This window comes from Puma concolor, chromosome D1 (assembly GCF_028749965.1).
Source record: "Puma concolor isolate L17-30 chromosome D1, mPumCon1.1.hap2, whole genome shotgun sequence".
NCBI classification, from domain to species: domain Eukaryota; kingdom Metazoa; phylum Chordata; class Mammalia; order Carnivora; family Felidae; genus Puma; species Puma concolor.
The window spans coordinates 6,330,206-6,353,004 of NC_141676.1; the positions used below are offsets into that span (position 1 = coordinate 6,330,206).

Sequence of the window (22,799 nt, forward strand, 5' to 3'; positions counted from 1 at the left end):
TCCTGCGGGAACCCCACGAGGTCAGCACGAGGCTCAGTTGTTCCCACTGGGCCCGGGACTCACAGGGAAGTGACCCACCCAGGGTCACAGAGACAGAAAATGGTAACTCTGGCACCGGAAGCCCAGGCCCAAGCTGGCCTTCTGTCCCCGAGTCCTGAGTGCCCCCACAGACACCTGGCCCAAGGAAGACGGCCCAGGAACCCGCTTCCCTGGAATCTTCCTTCCCTGAGAACAAAACTCGAGCGCATCAAATGGGGGTAGCAGTGGACAGCAGGAGAGCCCAGCTGTCTTTCTGTAGTTGTGTGACACTGGTAGCCCCTTACTCTCTCTAGGCCTTAGTTTTCCCATCTGCACAGTGGGAGGAAACAGAGAAGCTTTGGGGTAGTCCTCTCAGCACAGACCTTCTGCACCCGTGAAAACGCGTCCGTGAGCCTTTGAGAGAGCTTGTCTGAGCCTGGAGCTCCCACAGCCCTGGTTTGGCAACCTGCGTCGGCCACTCGATCAGTGATATTAAGTGCTTCATTTCTTTTTTGTTTTAAATGTTCATTTATTTTTGAGACAGAGAGAGAGGTGTGCGTGAGTGAGCGGGGGAGGGGCAGAGAGAGAATTTCAAGCAGGCTCCGCACTGTTAGTGCAGAGCCCAGTGTGGGGCTTGAACTCACAAACCATGAGATCATGGCCTGAGCCGAAATCAAGGGTCGGACTAACGCTCAACGGACTGAGACACCCCGGCGCCCCTCGCCACTTCATGTCAACACCTGTTGGCCTCAGTTTCCCCACACGTGAAATGGGGATGCTGATGGTACCTACTCCCCAAGGTTGCTGGCCTTTGGTTGTTGAAATCTGGCCCTGGCCTCACGTTCACGCAGACCTTGGACATGATCTCCAAACAAGGCTGGTGACCACACAGTTCCCAAAGAACAGTGGTAGTATTTAAACAAGATGGCACTGGGGTGCCGGGATGGCTCAGTCAGTTGGGCTTACGACTTAAGCTCAGGTCATGATCTCCCGGTTCATGGGTTTGAGCTCCGCATTGGCCTCTGTGCGGACAGCTTGGAGCCTGGACCCTGCTTCGGGTTGTGTCTCCCTCTCTTCCCCTCCCCAGCGCATGCTCTGTCTCTCTCTATCTCAAAAGCAAATAAACATTAAAAATGTTTTAATAAAAATAAAAAAAAAAAAAAGAAAGAAGATCGTATTTGTGAGACCACTGGATAACCGGGGCCCCCCGCGGCCTCTCGCCGTTTAGAGAAGCTCTGAATTAAAACTTGCTCTAACTTCGGAAATTATCCTGCCAGTGGCACAATTCTATGGCATTGGTTTTGTGGGCAGTTCAAACCACGAACTTGCTCGTTGTAAGCGTTTGAAGTATATCGCCCTTTCGGTAACCCTGCTCTGTCGTTTATCCGCTGTTTAGTGTGCCTGAACCTTAAAACAAGGCCAGCAGAAGCGCCTCGGGCCACCACCGTGAAGCCTGGGACGCCAGTAGCAACGGTCCCTCGCATGAAATAAGCGCCCGGTAAGTAAACCCGTAGCAACAATCACAGGAATAACCCCCTTTACTGTCTCCGGGCCCCTTTCTCATTCTTCACCCCCGACCTCCCACGCGCCGCAAGGCAGCTAGGTGATGGTTTCGCCCCATCTGACGGAGGCAAAAACTGAGGCCAGCCCGGGCTTCGCGGCGCGGGCGGCGGGGAGGGCGACGGCGGGCCCGAGTCGGCGGCCCCGGGGGCGCCCAGCTGCTCGCAGGTGCGTCAGTCCGCGGGGGAATCCTCGGCTCCACCTGGGCGCGGCGAGGAAACCGCACCATGTATGGGCAGCTACGTCAGAGAGGGCGGGCCCGCCGCTGCCGCGGGGGACGCCAGGTCCGTCCCTTTCCCCGCACGAAAAGGCGGCCACCGGACGGTAGGAGGCGTCGAAAAGTTCGGGGCGGGCTGGCAAAAGGCGGGGCGTCTGGAGAGGTGGAGCCCCGAGGTGTCCAGCGCCGGAGAAACGCCCGCCCCCCCCCCCCTCCCAATTGAAGTGGTTCAGCCCGAGCCCTTTTCATTCATAAAAGAAAAGACTCCGCGAGGAGCAAGTGAGTCAGAACCGAAGCCGCCGACGCGGACCCCACAGAGCAGCCAGCCAGGGCATGTTCCGAGACTTCGGGGAACCCGGACCGAGCTCCGGGGCCGGCGGTGCGTACGGCGGCCCGGCGCAGCCCCCCACTTCAGGCCAGCAGGTGAGAGGGACCCGACGCTTGAGGATCCCGGGTGGACAGCGCCTGGGACGCTGCGGTCGGCTCCTGCACACTCTGGGATTGGGACCGGGAACGGGAGTAGGGACTGGATCTGGGGCCGTGGCTGTGGCCGTGGCCGTGGCCGTGGCCGTGGCCGCGGATGCTGCCCGTTCTCCGCGGTCTAGAGGCACATTTCCCCCCCGCAAGCCCAGGGGAACGCGCGCGGTGGGCGCAACAAAGATCTACGAGCGTCCCCTCTGTCGCTCACCCCTTTTCCTCCGCTGTCTGCCATCTGTCCCTCCGTCTCTGTTACCTTCCAACTTTTCTCCCGTCCACGCTTAATTTTGTCCTGTCTGCGCCAGAAGGGCGCCCCTTAGTCCGGGATTAGTCCCACCTCGGACTGGGTCAGAGGGTCTGATCCATCTCGGACTAAATTCCTGGGAGGCCGAGATGTTCCCACACAGGAGGGAGGCGGGATCCACCGGCAGGCTAACTCCGACAGACTGGGAATCCTCAGCACTGTCCGTGACCGTCTGTGTGTCTGTCCGTTTGTCTGTCCCTCTCTCCCCCCGTCGCCAAGTCCCTATCCCCTTCTTGACTCCGTGGAATCCGTCGGGCTCCGGGAGACTGGTTTTTGACCCCTTTACAAGCTGGGGCCCGATGGAGACTGCGGGATGCCGGGACGTGCGCGGGGTCATGCAGCGGACAACTCCCGCGCCCCTCGACTCCCGGCACCAAACGGCGCCCGCTGCAGGCTGGGGGGACATGGGTGGCCGCAGGTGCCCATTTCCTGTCGGCGGGCAGCGCGCACGTGTCGCTCGGCGTCCGTTCCGCCGAGTCACAGCGGCCGAGTCACGGTGGCTGACTCACCCGGGGCGCCCCTCCCTTCCTGGCCCGGAGCGGCCCCGGCCCGGACAACCTCGGGAGAGAGAGATGCCGCCGGCGGTACCTCGGTCCCGGAACTGGGGTCCCTGGGCCACTGGGCCCGCAGAGCTGGGCCGGGGACATCGCTGTCTGGACTTGCCTGGGCTTGTGGCGCGCTTCCCGGAGGACCGGGCACCCACACCCAGAGCCCAGCCCCAGGGCTTGAGCCCAGTTCTCCTCCCCACAGAGCCCCCATCTCAACCCCTTCCTCAGATTTCTGGCGGAAAGAAAATCTTGGCAGGTAATACAGGCAGAGCAAACAGGGCAGCCAGAACAGCGGTTTCTACCTCATTTACCGTATTTCACAGAATCTAAGATTTCATTGGTTTAAAAACCCATCATTTTGTGCCACTAAATTTTTCTAAAGTTGCCATTGAACTGTGATTTCAGAGCTACTAAAGGGCATTTCTTAGCATCAATGAGATGTCATAATCCTCACCTAGGACAATATTAAAAGACAAGGAGGGGCACCTAGGTGGCTCGGTCGGTTAGGTGGCCGACTTCAGTTCAGGTCATGATCTCACAGTTCATGAGTTCGAGCCCCGTGTCGGGCTCTGTGCTGACAGCTCAGAGCCTGGAACCTGCTTTGCATTCTGTGTCTCCCTCTTTCTCTGCCCCTCCCCCACTCACACTCTGTCTCTCTCACTCTTAAAAAAATGAATTTTTTTTTTAAATTAAAAAAAAAAAAAAAACAAGGAAACTAATGTACATTGAAGTTCAATGACTTGCCCAGAGTCTTGGCCAGTAAGTGGCTGAGCAAAGGAGCTAGCTGGGTCAGCCTAAACCCAGGGTAGTGGTTCTTGCCCACCACAGCCCCTGTTCATTGGGCACCTACCTGCCACTTACCAGGCTCTGTCACACACATTCTTTCATCTGACTCTCACAGCCACCCTTGGAGATAGGAACTGGAATTATCCCCTTTGTGCAGATGAGACTCAGGCAGAGTACAGGAGTAGTTAAGAGCCTGACTGCCTGGGTCCAAACTCCACTTCCCACTTGCCTGCTGTGTGTCTGTGGACAACTGTTTTCCTGTCTGAAAATGAAGACGCTGTTGTGCAAATTATGACTCAGTATTTGTAAAGTGGTTGGGACTGTGCCTAGAATTCATACTTTATTGTAAGTATTAGTTCTGATGGGGAAATGAAGGCACAGCAAGGTTATGAGACCTGCCCCAAGTCACACAGCTCATGAGCAGGGATTTATCGCCAAGTTAGTCTCTCTGACTGCCCAGTTGTGCTCTTTCTGGGCTCTCAGAACCGGCAGCTGCATCGAGCGTAGATGGCGGTGTGGTTTCTGTCCAGCGGAAGCCCCTCAATCCACAGAGACCTCATCCTTGGCCCCTCCGTTTCTCACCCCTCAGAAGTTCCACCTCGTGCCAAGCGTCAATGCTGTGAGTGGCAGCCAGGAACTGCAGTGGATAGTACAGCCTCACTTCCTGGGACCCAGCAGCAGCTATCCCAGGCCCCTGGCCTACCCCCAGTACAGCCCCCCCCAGCCCCGGCCAGGAGTCATCAGGGCCCTAGGGCCACCTCCAGGGGTCCGTCGCAGGCCCTGTGAACAGGTAAGTAGCAGAGGCATTGTGGTGCTGGTTCTGATGCCTACCGGGGTGCTGAGGTGCAGAGGACAAGTTCTTCCTTAAAAGAACACAGGCTTAGGCAGGTGGGTAGGGCCGCTGGTGACTATCGGCCAAGGCAGAAAGTGATAGGAGGCCCTGGGGTGATCCAGCAGAGGGCAGAGGTCACCCCTAGATCAGGGAAAGCTTTCTGGAACTGGAGGTACAGTAGTGTAGAAGGATGGGCAGAATTTGCATGGATCGAGATGAAGAAAAAGACATTCCCGGGAGAGAGGAACGGAGGAACAAGAATGGCGGTAGAGGTGAGAATGTGTAAGGGGTACGTGTGGAAAGGTGTGTGGACAGTAGAGGGGCTCCACCTGCTGACGTATACGGAGAGGCTGAGCTAATGAGTCAGTGTAGCTGGGGAGAGAATGGAAAGAGAGGGTTCTCTGCAGCTACTCTCTGGGTTTCAGGTTCCCCATCCTATTTAATCCTTACAAAAAGCCTCTGGGGAATGCACTCTGGTTTTCTCCAATTTATCACTAGGGAAATGAAGGCACAACAGAGGTAGTCACTTGCTCCAAATCCCACAAGTAGTGAGTAATGAGACAGGTCTTTTCAATTCTAAAGTCAGATCCTAACCATCAAGCCACACTATCTCATCCAGAGCGAACAGAGGCTCGAAGCAGAGTGAGCTGGGAACTCTCGGCTCCCCAACCAGGGTTCCTGCCTTTACACTGCTAAGAAAGTCTTTACCAAAATAAATAAGAGAGGGTTATTTATTTGTTTGTTTGTTTGTTTATTATTTGTGAGAGAATGAGTGGGTAAGGAGCAGAGAGAAGGGTGGGGAAAGAGAGGATCCCAAGCAGGCTCTGTGCTGACAGCAGAGATCCGGATGGAGGGCTCGAACTCATGAACTGTGAGATCCTGACCTGGGCCAAAGCTGGACGCCTTAACCGAATGAGTCACCCAGGCGCCCCAGAGACAGAGGGTCTTTGAAGGGAGTGGCCCATTAAAGAGCTTGCCCTGACAGCAGGGTAGAAATGAGGAGAGAGATCAGGATCTTGGGAAAGATGTGCAATTAGACAGGGGTGGTTTTCCCAGAAACAGCATGGTTGCCCTTTGTGACCAACTGGAGAAGAAGACCGTGCTGGGCCCCAGAGGCAGGCTGCTGGACTTCCCTCCTTCAGTCCCGTCCTGAGGGTGGCTCCTTGTTCCTGAGTCCTCCTAGACTGGGGCTGTAAGCTCCCCTTTTGGGGGAGGTGGTCTTCATCTGTGGGCCTCTCAACTTTATGTTGAATAAAGTGAGTGGATTTTCATTTCAGCTCTGGGACCATAAACGAGTTATTCATCATCTCCGGGCTTTAGTTCCTTACATGGAAAGTTGGGTTCAGAATCTGTGTGGAGCTCTTAGCTTGTATGTAATAGGCTCCCAATAAATAATTTACTCAGCGGCAACACTCATTAACCCCCCCTAGTGCTTACAGCCCCTGGGGAAGAGCACGCTTGGTTATCAAGAGACTGAAAAGGATGAGGGTCTTTCGAAAAAGAGAGGCTGGCTCCCAGGGGCTCAGAGGAAGAAAGGCCACTTCTGGCCAGGGAATGAGAGAAGGCTTCCTGGAGGCGGGGGTATCTCAGTGGAGTCCTGAGAGATGGGGGAGGAGGTTGAAGGTTTGTGGCGTGTGTGCGTGTGTGGGGGGAGCATTCTGAGAGGGTAATCAGAGGAGGCAAAAGCTGGGTGCGAGGAGGAAGTGTGATTAATTCAAATTTACTAAAGCGTGAATGCGGGGAACGGGTCGCCCTGCAGTGGTCCCTGAAGCGCAGCCTGGGGGCGCCCCACGCTGCTATGTCCTCCGCTAGGGTCCCAGCACTGGGCCGCCTCAAGAGGCGAGTGCCGGGCAAACCAGTGGCCCAGGGTCTACCTCACCGATCCTTTTACCCCATCCCCGACCCCACCCCCACCCCAGATCAGCCCGGAGGAGGAGGAGCGCCGTCGAGTGAGGCGCGAGAGGAATAAGCTGGCCGCGGCCAAGTGCAGGAACCGGAGGAAGGAACTGACCGACTTCCTGCAGGCGGTGAGCACTGGCTGGTGCGGAGGGTGTCGAGGCCCGGGCCCACCGAACCTCAGAGGGGCGCGGCTCCCCCGAGCCTGCCCGGCCCCAGGGGGCGCCGGTGTATGAAGTGTCCTCCCCCCCCCCGCCCCCAGCACCCCGTCGGAGGTGCAGCCCTTCGGACACAACAATGACGAAAAAGCGATTAAATATTAGTTACAGCGCGTCTCACTCCAGCAGAGCAGAAGAGTTAAAGCTTCGGCCAACGATCTCCTAAAATGCTCCCGGGCCTGATGGGAGTCGTGCCGGATTTCTCCCAAGGCCTCATGGGAGTTGTAGTCCAGACTCGCTGGAGACCCAGCCCCGTAACCGCCCCCCCCCCCCCCCCCCCCGTTACCACCACCTCCCCGAGGCTACGCGGTATTCCGCCCTCCTCTTCTAACTCCTCTTCCAACCTTCTACAGGAGACTGACAAACTGGAAGACGAGAAATCTGGTCTGCAGCGAGAGATTGAAGAGCTGCAGAAGCAGAAGGAGCGTCTGGAGCTGGTGCTCGAAGCCCACCGTCCCATCTGCAAAATCCCGGAGGGGGCCACGGAGAGGGACACTGGCGACACAGGCGGTACCAGCGGCACCAGCAGCCCACCACCAGCCCCCTCCCGCCCTGTACCATGTATCTCTCTTTCCTCGGGGCCTGTGCTTGAACCTGAAGCATTGCACACCCCCACGCTCATGACCACACCCTCCCTGACTCCTTTCACCCCTAGCCCTGTCTTCACCTACCCCAGCACCCCTGAGCCCTGTGCCTCAGCCCATCGCAGGAGTAGCAGCAGCAGCGGGGACCCATCCTCCGACCCTCTGGGCTCTCCCACCCTCCTTGCCTTATGAGGCAAACTAGCATCCCTACCCACGGGTGCCACCCTAGCCAATGCCTTCCCACCCACTGGTCCAGCTGGTCTGGACCATATCCCATGCCCAAGCCCAGCAGGTTCTTCTCCATGCCTCCAGATGAGACTGAGCATATTTTGCTTCCTAGTGGAGCCAGCTTGGGGCCACCAACGCTGCCCACGGTTTTTCTAGAGCTGGCTTCTCTAGCAATTTGCACTAAATCAGAGACAAAAGGTTTCCTATTTGTTCGCGAGAACTCCTGGCAGCCCAAAAGGACTTTGTGACTCCCTAGAGGTCCTCTAGAGCCCTAACTCCCTCCAGACCACACCTACAGTCTTCATCACCCTCTTCCTGTGATCCACCCAATCCTACTCTGACGGGTGATACTCTACCAGCCTAGAACACTAACTCACCTAGCCCCACACTGCCAGCAGCACCAAGTGATTGAACCAGGGCATTCTACTGGCCCCTCCTGAATGGCAGGAGGGTGTCAGAGGCTTCTGTGATGAGCTGACCTGCAGCCCCCAGCTCTGAGAAGACTTTAGCTCCAGGGAATCCAAGCCTCCACAACGAAGGCAGCTGCTATTTATTTTCCTACAGAGAGTATTTTTATACAAACCTGCCAAAATGGAATAAAAGGCTTGAAGCTCTGGCCTGGTCTCATTGAACCCAGAGGCTAAAGGGAGACTATTTGAAATCAGAAGCCCTAGGCTCCAGTCTCAGCTCCACGGACTTACTGCATGACTTTGGACAAACTATTTGATATTTCTAGACCTCAATTGTCTTACCTGACAAAAGAGGTTACATCTGCTCTGCCTCATCTCCAGCATTGAGAGGAGGAACAGAGTGCTGCCGTTGGGTGCAAGCCAAAGGATTATCATTTTCTTCCGGATGCGGGCCCACAGCGCTCCTGCGTGTGCCACTGGAGGGCGCTCTTATGCCCCTTCCAGCCTCAGGGGAGGTCGCTGAGTGGGTTCTAGGCCCCCAACACCTGCTTCCTGCCCCATTGTCTTGGACAGGAAGGAGCCGGGAAGGGAGCTGGAGCCACTTCAGGGGCCAGAATACGGCCTGTTCCGAGGCCTGATGGGGGGAGCCAGTGGTTTACCACGGTCCCACATCCCGTCCCAGGCTTGAGGTAGCGAGGGTCGGCCACGTTAGTTCTGCAGCCCCTCCGGATGGGAATGGTACCCCGTCTCAACGTCCCCGCCCTCGTCCCCACCACGGCGAGTCCCAAAGAGACGCTGCCCAGGCCAAGGGCTCTGCTTCCGTTCCGGTTTATTAGCCCCCACCCCGTCCCCGGCAAGTCCCTTCTCTCCAGCATCCAGTTCCCCTGCCGCCACACCAGCGAGAGCAAGGGGCCCTCCTCAGTGCCAGAGTTTCCAAATCCATGCCAGCGGCCCGTCGTGCGACGGCGGACGGCGTCTAGGTCCCGAGGTCCACCGCAGTCCCTGCGCTTTGGGAAGCAATCCGGTCGGGCGTCGACAAGAAGGAAGCTGAGCCCTCAGTCATCTGGGGAGCAGGCCAGGGGCAATTGGTCGGGACTACCCACGCTGCCCGTGCTGGAGCTTCCATCGCCCAGGTCGCGGGGCCCGCAGGGGGGCAAAGCGAGCTCGGGTGTCGGCCCGGCGCTTGAGCCCCCCGCGCCGCCGGGGCCGCCCCGGGGGCCCCACTCCTCGCCCAGAGCCAGGCAGAGCTCCTTAAGCGCCAGGTTCTCCCGCAGCAGCTCCTCCTGGCGGCCCTCCAGCTCGGCCAGCTTCTGCCAACAACCGCCCAAGTCCTCGCGCACCGCTCGGGATGCTTGGGTCCCGAAGAGCTGCCACTGGCGCGCGGCACGCCGCCCGCGCTGGCGCTCCGAGTCCAGGAAGCAGCAGAGGTCGCGCAGCTCGCGGTTTTCGGCCTGTAAGCGCCGGTTAAGCTGCTTGAGCTCGCGGATCTCGCCCAGGTGACCCTGCAACTGCCGATTCACCTCCTGCATGAGGCGGCCGCGCTGCACCAGAGCCGCCAGGCGCGCCGCCTCCTCCCGTCGCAGGCGCCGCACCAGCTCCTCTTTGCCCAGCGCCGCCATCTCCTCGTCCGTCAGCTCCTCCAGGCCGCCCGCCTCGGCCTCCATGGCTGCTCAGGCCTCTGGAGCATCGCCTGCCCGCCGCCGCGGCCCAGGAGCCCCACGTCCAGCCCGGCGCGCTGGGGCTTGGGCTCCGGCTCCGCGGGCGGCAGGCTGTGGTCGGGCAAGCGTAGGCTGCACCAGCCGCCCAGGGGTGGGCACGCGGCGGGGCGCGCGCCGGGGCGGGGCCGTGTGACGTTAAGGAAGGACAGCCAATCCAGGAAGCCTCCCCGGAAAGGGGCGGGACTTGACCGCAGAATAGACAGAAAGAGAGAAGGAGACCCTTCTCTGCCCCTTCCGGACCGCGGAACGGCTGACCCTCGTGGACACTGGGTCCCAGCGCCACCACCTTCCCCGACAGTCACCCCCAAACTAGGCGCTTTGTACCTCCCACTTCCAAACCTCCTCAAGCCCTAGCCTAGGCCTCTCTGCTCCTTCCCAGGAACCAAGACTCCGGCATGGGCCGTCGACTCTCGTGTCCACCTCCCGACGGAACCCAGAAGGATCTCGTTTCCATCTTTCCTGGCTTAGTTCATACGCGAGAGTCTTGGCTCACTGAACATCGCTCCCAGCTCTTGGGAACCCTGAGTCCAAATGTGCCTGCCTCACCGATCAGCCTACCCTCTCATGGACCGGTTTCCTTCCCCCCGGGGGAAGGCACATACAAGGATTCATTTGTTCAATAAACTTTTATTGTGTGCAAAAACTGTGCAGAAATAAACTTGACTAAGAGTCTGATCCTGTCCTCAAACAGGTTGTAATCTAGCAGGGGGGACAGGCTGTGTTAAACAAGAAGCAAACGGGGGAGGAGCATGGTCTGAGGGACCTCCACCCCCCAAAAAAAGGTTTTCTCGAAGAGGTGATAATCTGTGGGGCCTTGAAAGATGTATAGGCCTTTGCCAAATAGAGCTATTTCAGGGGGTGGGAAGACCATGGTGAAAGACATTGGGGGCCAGCTGCTTCAGGAACAGTGACAGTAGCTCGATGTTTTCGAAAGGTACGTGTGTGGAGAAAGTGATAAAGTGAGGGAGAGAAGCAACAAAGGTAGTCGACCGGAGTGTTTCCACGGGCCAGTAAAGATTTTAGGCGGGGGATTAACATTTTAAATACGTATGCATTGGGGGTACCTGGGTGGCTCAGTCTGTTAAGCATCTAACTCTTGATTTCGGCTCAGGTCACGATCTGGGGGTCATGAGACTGACCCTTGCCTCAGGCTACAAGCTGAGCATGAAGCCTGCTTCCGATTCTCTCTCTCTCTCTCTCTCTCTCTCTCTGCCCCTCCCCTGCACACGCGTGCACTCCCTCCTTCTCAAAAAAAGTAATTAAACTATAATACGTACTAAAAAAATTATTCAGGCTGCTCTGCGTGGGATGGACCCTGGGGAAAGGATGCAGGCAGGGAGATTAGTAAGAACACTGTATCAATGGGAGAGACAGAGCTACGAAGGACTGGACTGGGACAGTGCCAGTGGGGATGGAGAGGACAAAACATCCCAGAAATATTCAGGAGGCAAATCAGCAGAACTAAATGTGAGGAGAGATGAGTCTGGGAGAAAGCTCAGGTTTTGTGGCATGAGAACTGGGTGAATGTTGGGACTTCACTGTGATAGGAACGCAGCAGAGAAACAGATTGGAAAAAGGTCGGTCTGGCTTTTGAGGGGCCTGTAGGGGGGAGACAGCCTGAAAAGACCTGCGGATAGACGGCCCTCCTGATGTGGACTTCCAGGCAGAGCTCTGAGCTGCAGAGTAAGAGAGGTCATCAGTGGTGGGGGAGGCGGGGGGCGGGGTTAAAGCCATAGGAAGAAATGGCCCATGCCCGGAAGAGGTGCTCATCGGCAGGTTGGCCTGAGGGACTCCCAGTAAGGGCCCTTGGAAGTCAGGTCAGACCTATTTTTTGCACAGAAAAGATTTAGGAGAGAGACCTGTGAAACCACCACATTTAGGATACGGGTCAAAATAGGGAGGCCCGGAAAAGGGCAGAGAAAGTGGGAGAAAAGCCTGGAGGAAGTGAGAGGGAAGGTTACAGGGGCAAGGGAGACTGGCCGCTGGCCTCGACTCCCAACGTCTTCCTGCAAACTGGGCCAGGATAGGATGGGGGGGTTGGGACAGGGGGCGGGGACAAGGGACCTGAGATTGCCCCTCCCGCCGGGGGGAGGAGCCATTCCTCTTCCTTCGCCGCTTCTGCCCCCACCCTCTCTGTCCCGGAAGTGGTCCTTCTCTGGCTCCGGGTGCCGGGAGACGAATCCCCGCGTTCCCGGAAGTAACCCGCCGGCGGCGTGCCCGGCCCGGGGCAGTGCTCGCTCCAGCCGGGGCGCTGCAGCCGCGCCCGGGTCCGGGCGTCGCCATGACCAGCGAACTGGATATCTTCGTGGGGAACACGACGCTCATCGACGAGGACGTGTATCGCCTCTGGCTGGACGGTTACTCGGGTGTGTGGGGGGCCGTCTGCGGAGCGGCCCAGAAGGGGCGGTTGTTTGGGCTGGGAGAGGGGGCGGAGCCAGGACTCGGGCGTCCTATGCGGAGGTGGGCGGAGAGAGTAAGGGATGTGTCGGAGTTGGAGCTGGGATCCCCGGAGGGTCTACGGGTTCGGCCGAGCCGGTCCTAATGCTAGCTCCAACTCCCTAGTGAGCGACGCGGTGTCCCTGAGGGTGCGCTCGGGAATCTTGGAGCAGACGGGCGCGACGGCAGCGGTGCTTCAGAGTGACACCATGGACCACTACCGTACTTTCCACATGCTCGAGCGCCTGCTGCACGCGCCGCCCAAGCTGTTGCACCAGCTCATCTTCCAGATCCCGCCGTCCCGACAGGCGTTGCTCATCGAGAGGTGGGGACGCCCACCAGTCTGACCCATTTTGCAGGCCAAAACTGAGGCCCGGGCCGGGATGGAAAGTTGAGAGCAGGAGGGGCCAAACCTAGGCCCTGCCAGACCCCCTTTCCCTTCCTATATGGAAAGTCAGTGGTGTCCTCTGCCCCCACCAGGTACTATGCCTTTGACGAGGCCTTTGTGCGGGAGGTCCTGGGCAAGAAGCTGTCCAAGGGCACCAAGAAAGACCTGGATGACATCAGCACCAAAACAGGCATCACCCTCAAGAGCTGCCGGAGACAAGTGGGCACTGCTCCCCACCCCCCACCCCCCACCCCCGCTCCCTAACACAACATCCCATGTCGGGTCTGCCCCTTCACTCCGTCCGTGTGGTCACCGCCCCAGCGCCTTTCTCCTTCCCCACCTCTGGTTCTGGCAAGGGCTTCCTACCCAGTCTCCTCTCGCATCTTTTTGCAACTTCCAAACCATCTCCTACGCTCCGCGGGAGCTATTCTTTCAGAAGCTCAGATCTGAGCGTAGCTTTCCCCTCCTCATAAACTTTAATTGGTTCCCACTCCATCCTGGATAGTGGCCATACTCTTCGGCCTTGACCTTCTTACTCTCGTGTGATCTGGTCCCTGCCAACCCTTCTTGGCTTACATTTTTCCAGCCGGTGGCTTTCTTGCTCATGTTCCTCCTACTTCCAGGGTACTATTCTTGGCCTTGTCTCCCCCTTGAAGTACAAAGCAGGGGGATTAGATGCCACCTTCTCCCCAAGCCTTTCTGGCGGTACAGGGAGAAGTAACCCTTCTTCTGGCCTTTAGTATCTTCTCTGTGTCTCTTGTTCACTCCCTCTGTGCAGCTTAGCATTTGTTCATTTTTTTTTTTACTTCTTGGACCTTAGCCAAGAGGGTCAGTTCCAGCACAACTCCTGGAGAACTGGAGAGCATGATGCTAAAATAGGGGGAATTCAGAGGTAGGAGTGAGGAAACATTTATCCAACATCCTGGTTGAATGGACAACAGGTATTAACAATTAATAGTTTACTGAAGAATAGCACAGGCTGTGTCAGCCTCCGCTGACTGGATAGATGGACAGATGAGGGAGGGATGTTCAATCAGTTTATTGGGTGACCAGCCTCTGACCAGTCCTCCCTCCTCCCCTAACTGCCCTACAGTTTGACAACTTTAAGCGAGTCTTCAAGGTGGTGGAGGAAATGCGGGGCTCCCTGGTGGACAACATTCAGCAACACTTTCTCCTTTCTGACCGGTTGGCCAGGTGAGGGGCTGGGCAAGGAGCCAGCCGTCTCCCCTTCCTGCACACTCTCCTTGGGCCATGAGGCGGCTCTACCTTCCCCACCCCAACCCACTTGATCTTCTGGCTGTACTGGGGATGATTATCCTACTTTTAGTCTGTGCTTTGGATCAGATTGGCCTGGTTTCAAATCCCAGCCTGGCCACTTACCAGTGGGGTTGTTGTGAGATGCTACATACGAAGTCCATGGTGCCACCCCTGGGGCTTAGGGAGTACCCAGTAAATCGCAATTCACCCTCGTGGTCTCCCTCTGTATCCCTTAGCAGACCTGGGCTGAAACTTTCTCTTTAGGCAGGTGAGGAAGCCCAGGGAGAAGGGACTTGAAACTTGTCACATAGTGAGTTGGGGCAGAGATAGGCCAGAACTCCAATGCCCAGCCAGTGCTGCAGGTGGGAGCTGCTTGCTAAAAAGGAATCTCAAACCCTGACAGGCCCCCTCTCCCCTCCCTGCAGGGACTATGCGGCCATTGTCTTCTTTGCCAACAACCGCTTTGAGACGGGGAAGAAAAAACTGCAGTATCTGAGCTTTGGTGACTTTGCCTTCTGTGCTGAGCTCATGATCCAGAACTGGACCCTCGGAGCCGTTGGTGAGGCCCCCACTGACCTTGGTGCCCAGATACCTCCCCACCTTCTCAGGGCCTGGCTCTCCATCAGCAGTTTCTCCTGCAGGCCCCAGTCTCCAGCATCCTTTCTCTTCAGTGCCCCCACCGCAGCCACCTCTGGACACAGTCCAGTGTCCCCATGCACACCTTGTCTGCAGACAAAGGGCCTGCTACTTCTCTGCGGCCTGGGACAAATCACTCCGCCTTTCTGACACTTCCTCTTCGTGGGGTTCACTGAGGTGGTGGGTGTGGAAGGCTCAGGAGATCCCTGGAGGGGTTTTTACCCCCTGCCCCAACTCCCTTGCTGGGCCTCCTCCAGACTCCCAGGTGGCTGACATGGATGTGGATTTAGACAAGGAGTTTCTCCAAGACTTGAAGGAGCTCAAGATGCTTGTGGCTGACAAAGACCTCCTGGACCTGCATAAGAGGTGACCCCGGGGAGTCCACAGGGTGGGGCCTGAGTGGGGGCCCAGGCGGCTCTGGGCTTACCCTATCTCCCTACAGCCTGGTGTGCACTGCCCTCCGGGGAAAGCTTGGTGTCTTCTCTGAGATGGAAGCCAACTTCAAGGTCTGTGGCCCAATCCAGCCTCTGTCCTTTGGGCATCGTCGGCCTCAGTGCACTGTCCCCATTGGGCAACTCTGCTCATGCCGGACATTGACCGGCAGGTAGTCGGCCGCCCCTTCCACCCACCTGGGAGGGGAAAGTCAGCTCCTAGACAGTGGGGAGTTATTTGATTGAGGGAGGTGGATAGATTTGGGAAGGGCCCTAACCCTCCTCCAGCCTCTGGGCTCAGCCTCCAGGCTCTGGGACAGAGGGCAGAACTCCCAGGCTCCTTGCCCCACAGAACCTGTCCCGGGGGCTGGTGAACGTGGCCGCCAAGCTGACCCACAATAAGGATGTCAGAGACCTGTTTGTGGACCTCGTGGAGAAGGTGAGCTGTCCTGCTTGCCGTCCTCTGATTCCCCAACCTGGCCTGTCCCTGGGCTGTACCAATCCTAGATGTTTCCTTGGGCCCACAGTTCGTGGAACCCTGCCGTTCTGACCACTGGCCACTGAATGATGTGCGGCTCTTCCTGAATCAGTATTCGGCATCCGTCCACTCCCTGGATGGTTTCCGGTGAGAGACCCCAGGCCTCCTTTCCAGCTTGTCCTTGCCGTAGCCAGCCTTCTGCCAGGGCCTAGCCCTCCTGCAGAGTCAGGGTTCTCTGTTCTGTCCTAGGGGTGGAAGTCTCTCTGTGGGCTCCACCTCTTAGAAGCTGTGACCTGACCTTGGGTAGGTTCCTTAAGCTCTCCATGTCTCCGTTTCCCCCATAGAATCTGGAGATGGTGATGATAACGATCATAAGAATATTATGAGGCGTGAAGGAGCATTTAGGCACAGGAAGCTCTCCGAGCAGTGCTCAGAAGCAGTAGGGATTCAGTAGAAGGCAGCCGTCACTGTTACTTTTATCATTACAGGCACCAGGCCCTCTGGGACCGCTACATGGGCACCCTCCGTGGCTGCCTCCTCCGCCTCTATCATGACTGAGGTCCCCTCCCGCCACCCTGCCCCCACTGACAATAAAGTTGCCATGACTTCGGAAGAGCCTGTGCATGGGAGTGTGCGTAGGTGAGCACGCATCTGTCTCTAAGGGTCAGGTGAACGAGTACACGGCTGTACGTGTCCGTGGGCCCCACAGAGACTAGGATGGGTCAGCGCACGGTGTCGGTGCCCTCCCCACCCATTTCCGCACCCCAGCTGAGTACGCTTGGAAGCCAGGAAGCTTATCTTGGTTTATTCAAGCCGTAGCAAGATTAAGAGGACGGGCAAAAGCCTTGGGTAGGGCTGGCGAGGAGACAGCTGGCATAGCAGGACAGAGCTGAGGGTCAGTCGCGCAGGCTCAGGGAGGGCAGGACACTGGGCGCTTCTTCGCTGGTTGGTCCACACGGGCAGTGAGCGGGTACTTGGTGATGCCACAGGTGTTATTCCCTCGGTACAGCCGGAAATACCCCTAGGAAGTTAAGGGGACCTCAGGGCCAGAAGGTAGGGGGAGGCCTACCCTGCCTCGTCCCCCGAATTGGTCTCCTTCTCACCTTCTCACCCCATTTGGTGCCCCAGGAGTTCTTCAGGATCCAGAACGGGATTGAGCGGCGAGATTGAGGCTGGGCTCCGGCTGCCCCTGCCCGCCTGTCCGCCACTGACTCGCTCTTCCCAAAGCCCACAAGCAGGACAGAGTGGTCCACGAGGAAAGGGTCACAGGAGGTGGGCGTGGCCTCGATCACACCCTTCTTGTATAGCTGCAGCGACAGAGGGGCTGAGTCTGAGGCCACCTCCCCTAGATGCCTCTCCCCACCCCCACCCCCATTCCAGGTCCTGTCCCACCTTCAGGAGCTTCATATTGATGGTCACGGTGATGGGGCCTTGGGTGGCCAGGTACCAGGCGATTTCTGGGGGTGGAAGGTGCCATTAGGCCTTGCTTGCTCTGTGCCCTTTGTTCTTGGCTCGTGGTTCTACCTCCCGTCCCCACCCTCCACCTCTCTGTCCCTCCATCTCTGTCTGTAGCCCAGTCTGTTTGTCTCTATCCTGGTATGTCTGTCCCTGTTATTCTCCCCCCATGCCTGCCCTTGTCTCCCCTCTGCCCGCACTCTGCTCGTTGTCCGGCAGCATGATGAAATCCTGGATCCAGGCCACCTTCTTACGCTTCTTGGCCAGGCACCGGTGGGGTTTGACCTGCCCTTGGAATGGGTAGTCCTTTTCGCTGGCCAGCCCACCTGGAGATAAGCAAGGCCAGGGAGGAGGCTCAGCTCCTGAATGTTGCTCCCACCTCCCCCCTACCCCCACCTCCACCACAGCTGCCCGGAGAGGCAGGGCACTCACTGTTGTTGAGGACGGTTATGAACGCATCCCAGACGAAGCCACCCCTGCAGCCATCCCCACAGCGGCCACAGTCGAGCAGCTCTGGTGCAAGAAGGGACAATGGGGGTTGACTATGCCCTGGCCCCCCGCACCTCCCTCTCCCCCGTCACTTGCCCCACTCTGTCAGCCATACCCTGCACGGAGAGTTCTACGGACTGGCGGTATTTGATGCCCCACAGGGCCTCGATGTTGCCTGCGGCTGCCATGGCCCAGCAACAGCTGCAGCTTTCCTGCACGAGGGGGGCAGCAGAAGAGATTTCTGGGCCTTGCCCCCGCCGTCCCTCCACCCCAGGGCTGAACTAGGCCGGACTGGGGCAGGTACCTGCTTCTTGACGGATGAGATGACTCCATCCAACTTCCGCCAGTCACAGGTTGAGGGCACTGACTCCCCCCACTCTTCAGACCCTACCTCTCTGCCCACTTTGGGAGCCTCTCCATCCATCCTCCGATGCCCGTAGAGCCGACCAAACTCCTCCTCTGGGGGTATAGACAGGACCACCAGGGTCACAACTTAGACCCCTTCTCCCCCACATCCTGCCTCGCATACTCCAACCTCCTCGGTTATTTGAGTCCCCATAATACCCTGGGAGACCGGCGTGGATGTCGGGGCCCGGAGAGCAGCCAGATTTCTTCCTAGGATGCATCCCCGTGCACTTGCTGCCTTGCCCCTGAACTGGGCTGGGGCCCAGACCTGACCCTGCTCTCTGTGACGGGCAAGCAACCAGGCCTCTGGCCCTCAGGGTCCCTCTCTGGGAAATGAAAGCTGGACGTCTGCCCCGTCCATCTGCCAGGATCCCTAGAGAAGTCACTGCTTCCCCACCTACCACCTAGGGTCCAGGAAGTGTCCATTACCTGTGAGGTCACTGAATGGAGTCACCCCAAACTCGGCTGTGCCTAAGTCTTCCTCCTCCAGCTGCTGAGCCTGGGCCAGGTTGTGTGCAAAGATGTCCAGGCGACGAGCATACTCTGGACCAAAAGAGAGTTGTCTTAAGCTGCCTCCTAAGCCCCCGTGGGCAGGAAGTGGCCGCTGGCCGGGCATCCTACCACCCACACTCACCCAGGTGAGCATTCACTCTTCTCTTGTGGCCGCTGCAGGCCAAGGAAGTGGCTCCCCAGCCTGTCTAGGGTTGGGTTTTCCCCAGAGGCAGCCAGGGGGACATCTCTGCCCACCCACGGAGAAGATAAGTGAAGGGTCTGAAGGAAGGCAGAGTGACTCAGAAAGGAAAGGTGGGTGATCAGAGACTGGCTTCCTGCCAGGTTACATTCTCCACCTCCAATTCACACCTCTGATTGCAGGTTCGGAGCTGAAATATGATGAAGGTGGGGAAGGAGTGGGGGTTCAGGCCCATGGCATGGGCAGCTTGGCCCGAGAGGTGTCCACACACCACTCCCCTGTGGAAGATGAGACCCAGAGAGGGCAGGGGCAGGGCTGCGACCTCATGTGCAGGGAGAGTGAGTTCCCAGCTTGGTGTTTCTGAGTGAGCTCATGGCAGCAGTCAGCCCGCTGCCTGGAGGCAGAGGAAAAGTGGCTGTGGAGGCGAGGGATCCTCTCCGCCCAGGGCAGACCCCCGACAGCTGCTGCCTGCCCTCCAAGTTCATAGCAAAGAATGATTAGGAACGATTGTACGTTTAGGAAACCAGGGAGTGCACCCCCAGCCATGCCACTGTCCTGCTGAGTGCCTTTGGCCAAGCCGATTCCCCACCCTGAATCTTGATTTCCTCATCTATTAAATGGGAGAAGGGGGTTGGGCCGGAAATGTACATGCCCCGTGATACCTTCTGGGTTTGAGTAACTCCGGTTGTACTGGATCCGGAACAATGTGAAGGCCTGTTTCAGCTCCAGCGGCTGGGGTCCTGGGTCCTAGCAGGGAACCAAGGGGGTGGGGAGTGGGAGGGGAGAGCGGGTGAGGAGTCATTGCTGGGACCCCACCTCACCCCAGCCTTGCAGGGATTGGGCTGGGGATCAGCAGCTTAGCCTGCTCTGTCTCCCCGAGCATGTCAATCACTTTTCCAGCCTTAGTTGCTCCCCCCTGAGAAATGGGAATAAGGCTGTTGTTTCTGAAAGGGTGAGACCCAGGCATGGGATTTGCGGGAGGAAGGGTATGGGAAGCAGGTGGGAGGCACTTACCTGGCTCCTAAGGGAGCTCTTGATGCCTTGAGCCAGGCCGGCCATAGACAGGACCAGGAGGCAGGAAAGGTAGACAGTAATTGCCATGATGCTGCAGACAAGAGTACTGGGAGCAGGAAGCTGTGCAAACCAGGCTGGAGGGGCCGAGGGGGCGGAGCTGGAGAAACCACGAAGGGGAAACCAGGTTGGGAGGGGTGGACCCCTCCACACAGGAGCTACCTCAGACCTTCAGGCTTTTGTCCTATACAGCCCTCTGCCTGCCTGTTGCCCACTCCACCCTCCTTCTTTATTCAGCAGAGGCCCTCTGTCCACCCTGTTCTGGGCAATTCTAGGGATACAGAGGTGGATCTGTCCTTAAGGAAACAGGAATAGACAGATCCTAAGTGAGGAGTGACCGTGTACGGCCATCAGTGTCATGACGCGAAACTCCAGGGGGCTATGGGTGCCACAGGCTCCTGACACCTGGGTCCGGGTGGAGGGCGGTCAGTGCCCCCTGGAGAAGTACTCTTGCTCATCCTGGGGAGCTCAGTCAGCTCAAGGGTCACCCTCCAAAAAGTCTTCCCTGTTGCCCCTCCTCTGACGTAACCAGCAGCCCCTTGAGCCCCTGCTGTGCCTGTGCCTGCTCGCCTCCCAGCCACACAAGAAGCATCTGATACACCTGTGTCCTCAGCACCCAGCACAGGGCTGGGCACAGAGCAAGCTTTATGGATGTTCGTAGACCGAACAATTGGTTGTTGGCGGGTTTTGAACAGAAGAAAGTTCAGGCTCTAGGGTACAGTAAGCGGCAGCTACTGCCTTCTAGTCCTCATTCTTATCACAGTCTGGGGGTGGAGATGAGGGGTCTGGGTGGGCCTGAGGGGCCAGATGGGGTGCAGAAGGGGTGAGGGCAGGGGAAGTCTGTGCCCTGGAGGTCAGGAGAAGCGTTGCAGGGAGGCAACTCCGAGTGGCAGGTGCACTGAGGTCTCAGCACAAAGATGGAGGCTCAAGTCTGGCCAACTGCGCCCGCAGCCATTCCCCTCTCAGCCTCGGATCCTCATCTCGCAGTGGCAGCAACAATTCCTTTGAGTGGGGTGACCGTGGGGCACCTATGACCCCGGCTGGCACTGAAGAGGTGTTCAAAATGGTGGGCTCTTAATACTCTACTCTGGGGCAAAGAACCCAGAGAGTCTTGGAATCAGAGTGCCGGAGTTCAAATCCTGTCCTTCCCACTCTGGCTGTGCCTCGGCAAATTTCAGCCTCTCTCATCTGTGAAATAGGGTGATACTGGTACCCCTTCCCTGGCTGGGCAGGAGGATTGCGTGAAATGCATGCTGGTGCCCAGAAAGGTTTTATATCTTAGTAATAACTATTCTTTTTATTTTTTAATGTTTATTTTTGAGAGAGAGCACAGAGGAGGGGCAGAGAGAGAGGGGGACAGAGGATCTGAAGCGGGCTTGGGCCTGACAGCAGCGAGCCCTATGCGGGGCTTGAACTCATGAACTGTGAGATCGTGGCCTGAGCTGAAGTTGGACACGCAACTGAAAGCCACCCAGGCACCCCATTTTTTTAAGTTTATTTATTTTTTAGATAGACTCGGGAGGGGCAGAGAGAGAGAATTCCAAGCAGGATCCGCACGGAGCCCAATGCGGGAACTCACAAACTAAGAGATCGTGACCTGAGCCGAAGTCGGCCACTTAACCGAGCCACCCAGGTGCCCTAAGAACTATTACTTTGGTTATTTTTTAATTACCACTTTATTGAGACATAATTCAGATGCCATAAAATTCACCCTTTTAAAGCGTACAATTCAGTGGTTTTAGTGTATTTGCATAATTGTGCAACCATCACCACCATCTGGTTTCAGAGTATTTTCCTCACCCCAAAAGAAACCCATGTCCATTAGCCCTTCCTTCCCCTGGCAAACCCTAATTTGTCACCCAGATTTGTCCATTCTGGATGTCATATATATGGGATATGAGGACCTTTGTGTCTGGCTTCTTTCACCTTGTGTAGTATTTTTTCAAGATTTATCCTTGGAGCACATATCAGTACTTCATTCTTTTTTGTGGCTGAATAACATTCCATCATATTACCACATTTTGTTTATCCATTCATCAGTTAATGGGCATTAGATTGTTTCTACATTTTGGTTTTATGAATGGCGTTGCTATGAGTGTTGTGTATAGATCTTTTCCTATGGACACAGGTTTCCAATTCCCTTGGGTATATACATGGGCGTGAAAGTTCCGGGTCATGTGGTAACACTCTGAGGTCCTTCCAAACTTTTTCAAAGAGGACCACAGTGTATGAGGGTTCCAACTCCTTCGTATCCTCGCCAACACTTGTTATTGTCTGTCTTTTTGGTTTCAAAGAGCTATTGTTGTTAGCGTCCTCGCCCCTGTGGCTGGGAAGGGTCTGGGGGGTAGAGGGTACACTCTTCAATGAACCCCAAGGGCTGATATCGGTACCCACGTGCCCCCGTCGGCACACCCTCTCCCTGGGCGGGGCCGCACTGGGGGCGGTCGTGAGGATAAACAAGGGTGGGAAAGGGAAGGGAGGGCTCAACAGTTCCCGCACGTCTTCGGCCCCACGCGGGAGATGCCTGCACTCGCTGCCCTTTCCCGTCTGGCCCCGCCCTGAGACGTGGGCAGGACGAGGCCCCGCCCCTTCCTGGGAGCCAACTCCGCCTAAACTCCTCCCCGAAAGGCGCGCCCTGCTCGGGAGAGAAGGCCGAACCCCGAGGTGGCGGGGGAGGGCGGGGGACGCGTCTGGGTGGGAGGAGGGCCGGTAAGGCACTGGCCCCGGACCCTGGCGTCCTGTGCGCCCAGGTTCAGCCCTGCCCGCCTTCTCAGGGGCTTCCATTCATTCTGGGCCAAAAGGGAACTGCCGCCCCCGCTTCCAAACTGTCGTAGTTTCCCAGACGGATTGTTCGGAGGAGGCGGTCCTGGAGTGAAGGGACCACCTGGCTGGCAGCCCTAGAGATGGAGGCGAGAAGGGACAGACATGAACAGTTCTGGGCCTGGGAACGTCCTCAGGCGAGGGTCTGGGGACCCTGAATGAAATTTTGGTGTTTACAGAGTGACTGTCCGGGTACACGGAATAAAATTCTGGAGGGCGTAGAGGGAGGGTCCGGAAGCCCCGGGATTAGGTGGGGTCCAGGTGCCCAGGATGACTTTCTGGGAGGCGCAGAGTGTGGACGCCCCGGCATTTAGATGTGGGTGCACAGGATGGAATTCTAGGAGCCCAGATTAGCGTCCAGGTGCACAGGATGACATTCTGGGGTGCGCAAAGTGAGGGCCTGGGGGTTCCCCTGGTTGAGTCTGGGGGCCTGGCATCAAGGCCAT

At 57.5% G+C, this 22,799-nt stretch overlaps 4 protein-coding genes across 7 annotated transcripts; 2 read left to right on the plus strand and 2 right to left on the minus strand.

Moving 5' to 3' along the window:
• The first annotated feature begins 2,024 nt into the window (after nucleotides 1-2,024).
• Nucleotides 2,025-8,282, plus strand: FOSL1 (FOS like 1, AP-1 transcription factor subunit). Of its 2 annotated transcripts, XM_025915624.2 has the most exons (4): nucleotides 2,025-2,218; nucleotides 4,500-4,700; nucleotides 6,662-6,769; nucleotides 7,210-8,282. In XM_025915624.2, exons 1-4 carry the CDS (start codon nucleotides 2,129-2,131, stop codon nucleotides 7,630-7,632), a joined length of 822 nt encoding a protein of 273 aa, XP_025771409.1. In that variant the 5' UTR covers nucleotides 2,025-2,128; the 3' UTR covers nucleotides 7,633-8,282. The 2 variants fall into 2 exon arrangements, with proteins under 2 accessions (XP_025771409.1, XP_086532990.1); XM_086676864.1 differs by lacking the exon at nucleotides 2,025-2,218 and having other exon boundaries at nucleotides 3,822-4,700.
• Nucleotides 8,283-8,890: 608 nt separating this feature from the next.
• CCDC85B (coiled-coil domain containing 85B) lies at nucleotides 8,891-9,914 on the minus strand. Its single transcript, XM_025915596.2, has one exon. The coding sequence runs from the start codon at nucleotides 9,740-9,742 to the stop codon at nucleotides 9,134-9,136; it is 609 nt and encodes a 202-aa protein (XP_025771381.1). The 5' UTR covers nucleotides 9,743-9,914; the 3' UTR covers nucleotides 8,891-9,133.
• Nucleotides 9,915-11,967: 2,053 nt separating this feature from the next.
• Nucleotides 11,968-16,035, plus strand: FIBP (FGF1 intracellular binding protein). The gene is made up of 10 exons (XM_086676869.1): nucleotides 11,968-12,162; nucleotides 12,359-12,557; nucleotides 12,713-12,839; nucleotides 13,714-13,814; nucleotides 14,303-14,436; nucleotides 14,771-14,879; nucleotides 14,956-15,019; nucleotides 15,297-15,383; nucleotides 15,472-15,569; nucleotides 15,911-16,035. The coding sequence occupies exons 1-10, from the start codon at nucleotides 12,078-12,080 to the stop codon at nucleotides 15,978-15,980; spliced, it is 1,074 nt and encodes a 357-aa protein (XP_086532995.1). The 5' UTR covers nucleotides 11,968-12,077; the 3' UTR covers nucleotides 15,981-16,035.
• Nucleotides 16,036-16,206: 171 nt separating this feature from the next.
• On the minus strand, nucleotides 16,207-19,633 carry CTSW (cathepsin W). 3 transcript variants are annotated; one of them, XM_025915608.2, is made up of 10 exons: nucleotides 19,477-19,633; nucleotides 19,125-19,209; nucleotides 18,201-18,314; nucleotides 17,671-17,825; nucleotides 17,482-17,578; nucleotides 17,310-17,390; nucleotides 17,078-17,203; nucleotides 16,815-16,879; nucleotides 16,526-16,729; nucleotides 16,207-16,443 (listed from the first exon to the last, which is right to left on the minus strand). In XM_025915608.2, the coding sequence occupies exons 1-10, from the start codon at nucleotides 19,561-19,563 to the stop codon at nucleotides 16,333-16,335; spliced, it is 1,125 nt and encodes a 374-aa protein (XP_025771393.1). In that variant the 5' UTR covers nucleotides 19,564-19,633; the 3' UTR covers nucleotides 16,207-16,332. The 3 variants fall into 3 exon arrangements, with proteins under 3 accessions (XP_025771393.1, XP_086532994.1, XP_086532993.1); XM_086676868.1 differs by lacking the exon at nucleotides 17,310-17,390; XM_086676867.1 differs by lacking the exon at nucleotides 19,477-19,633 and having other exon boundaries at nucleotides 18,201-18,542; nucleotides 19,125-19,196.
• Between the last annotated feature and the right edge of the window lie 3,166 nt (nucleotides 19,634-22,799).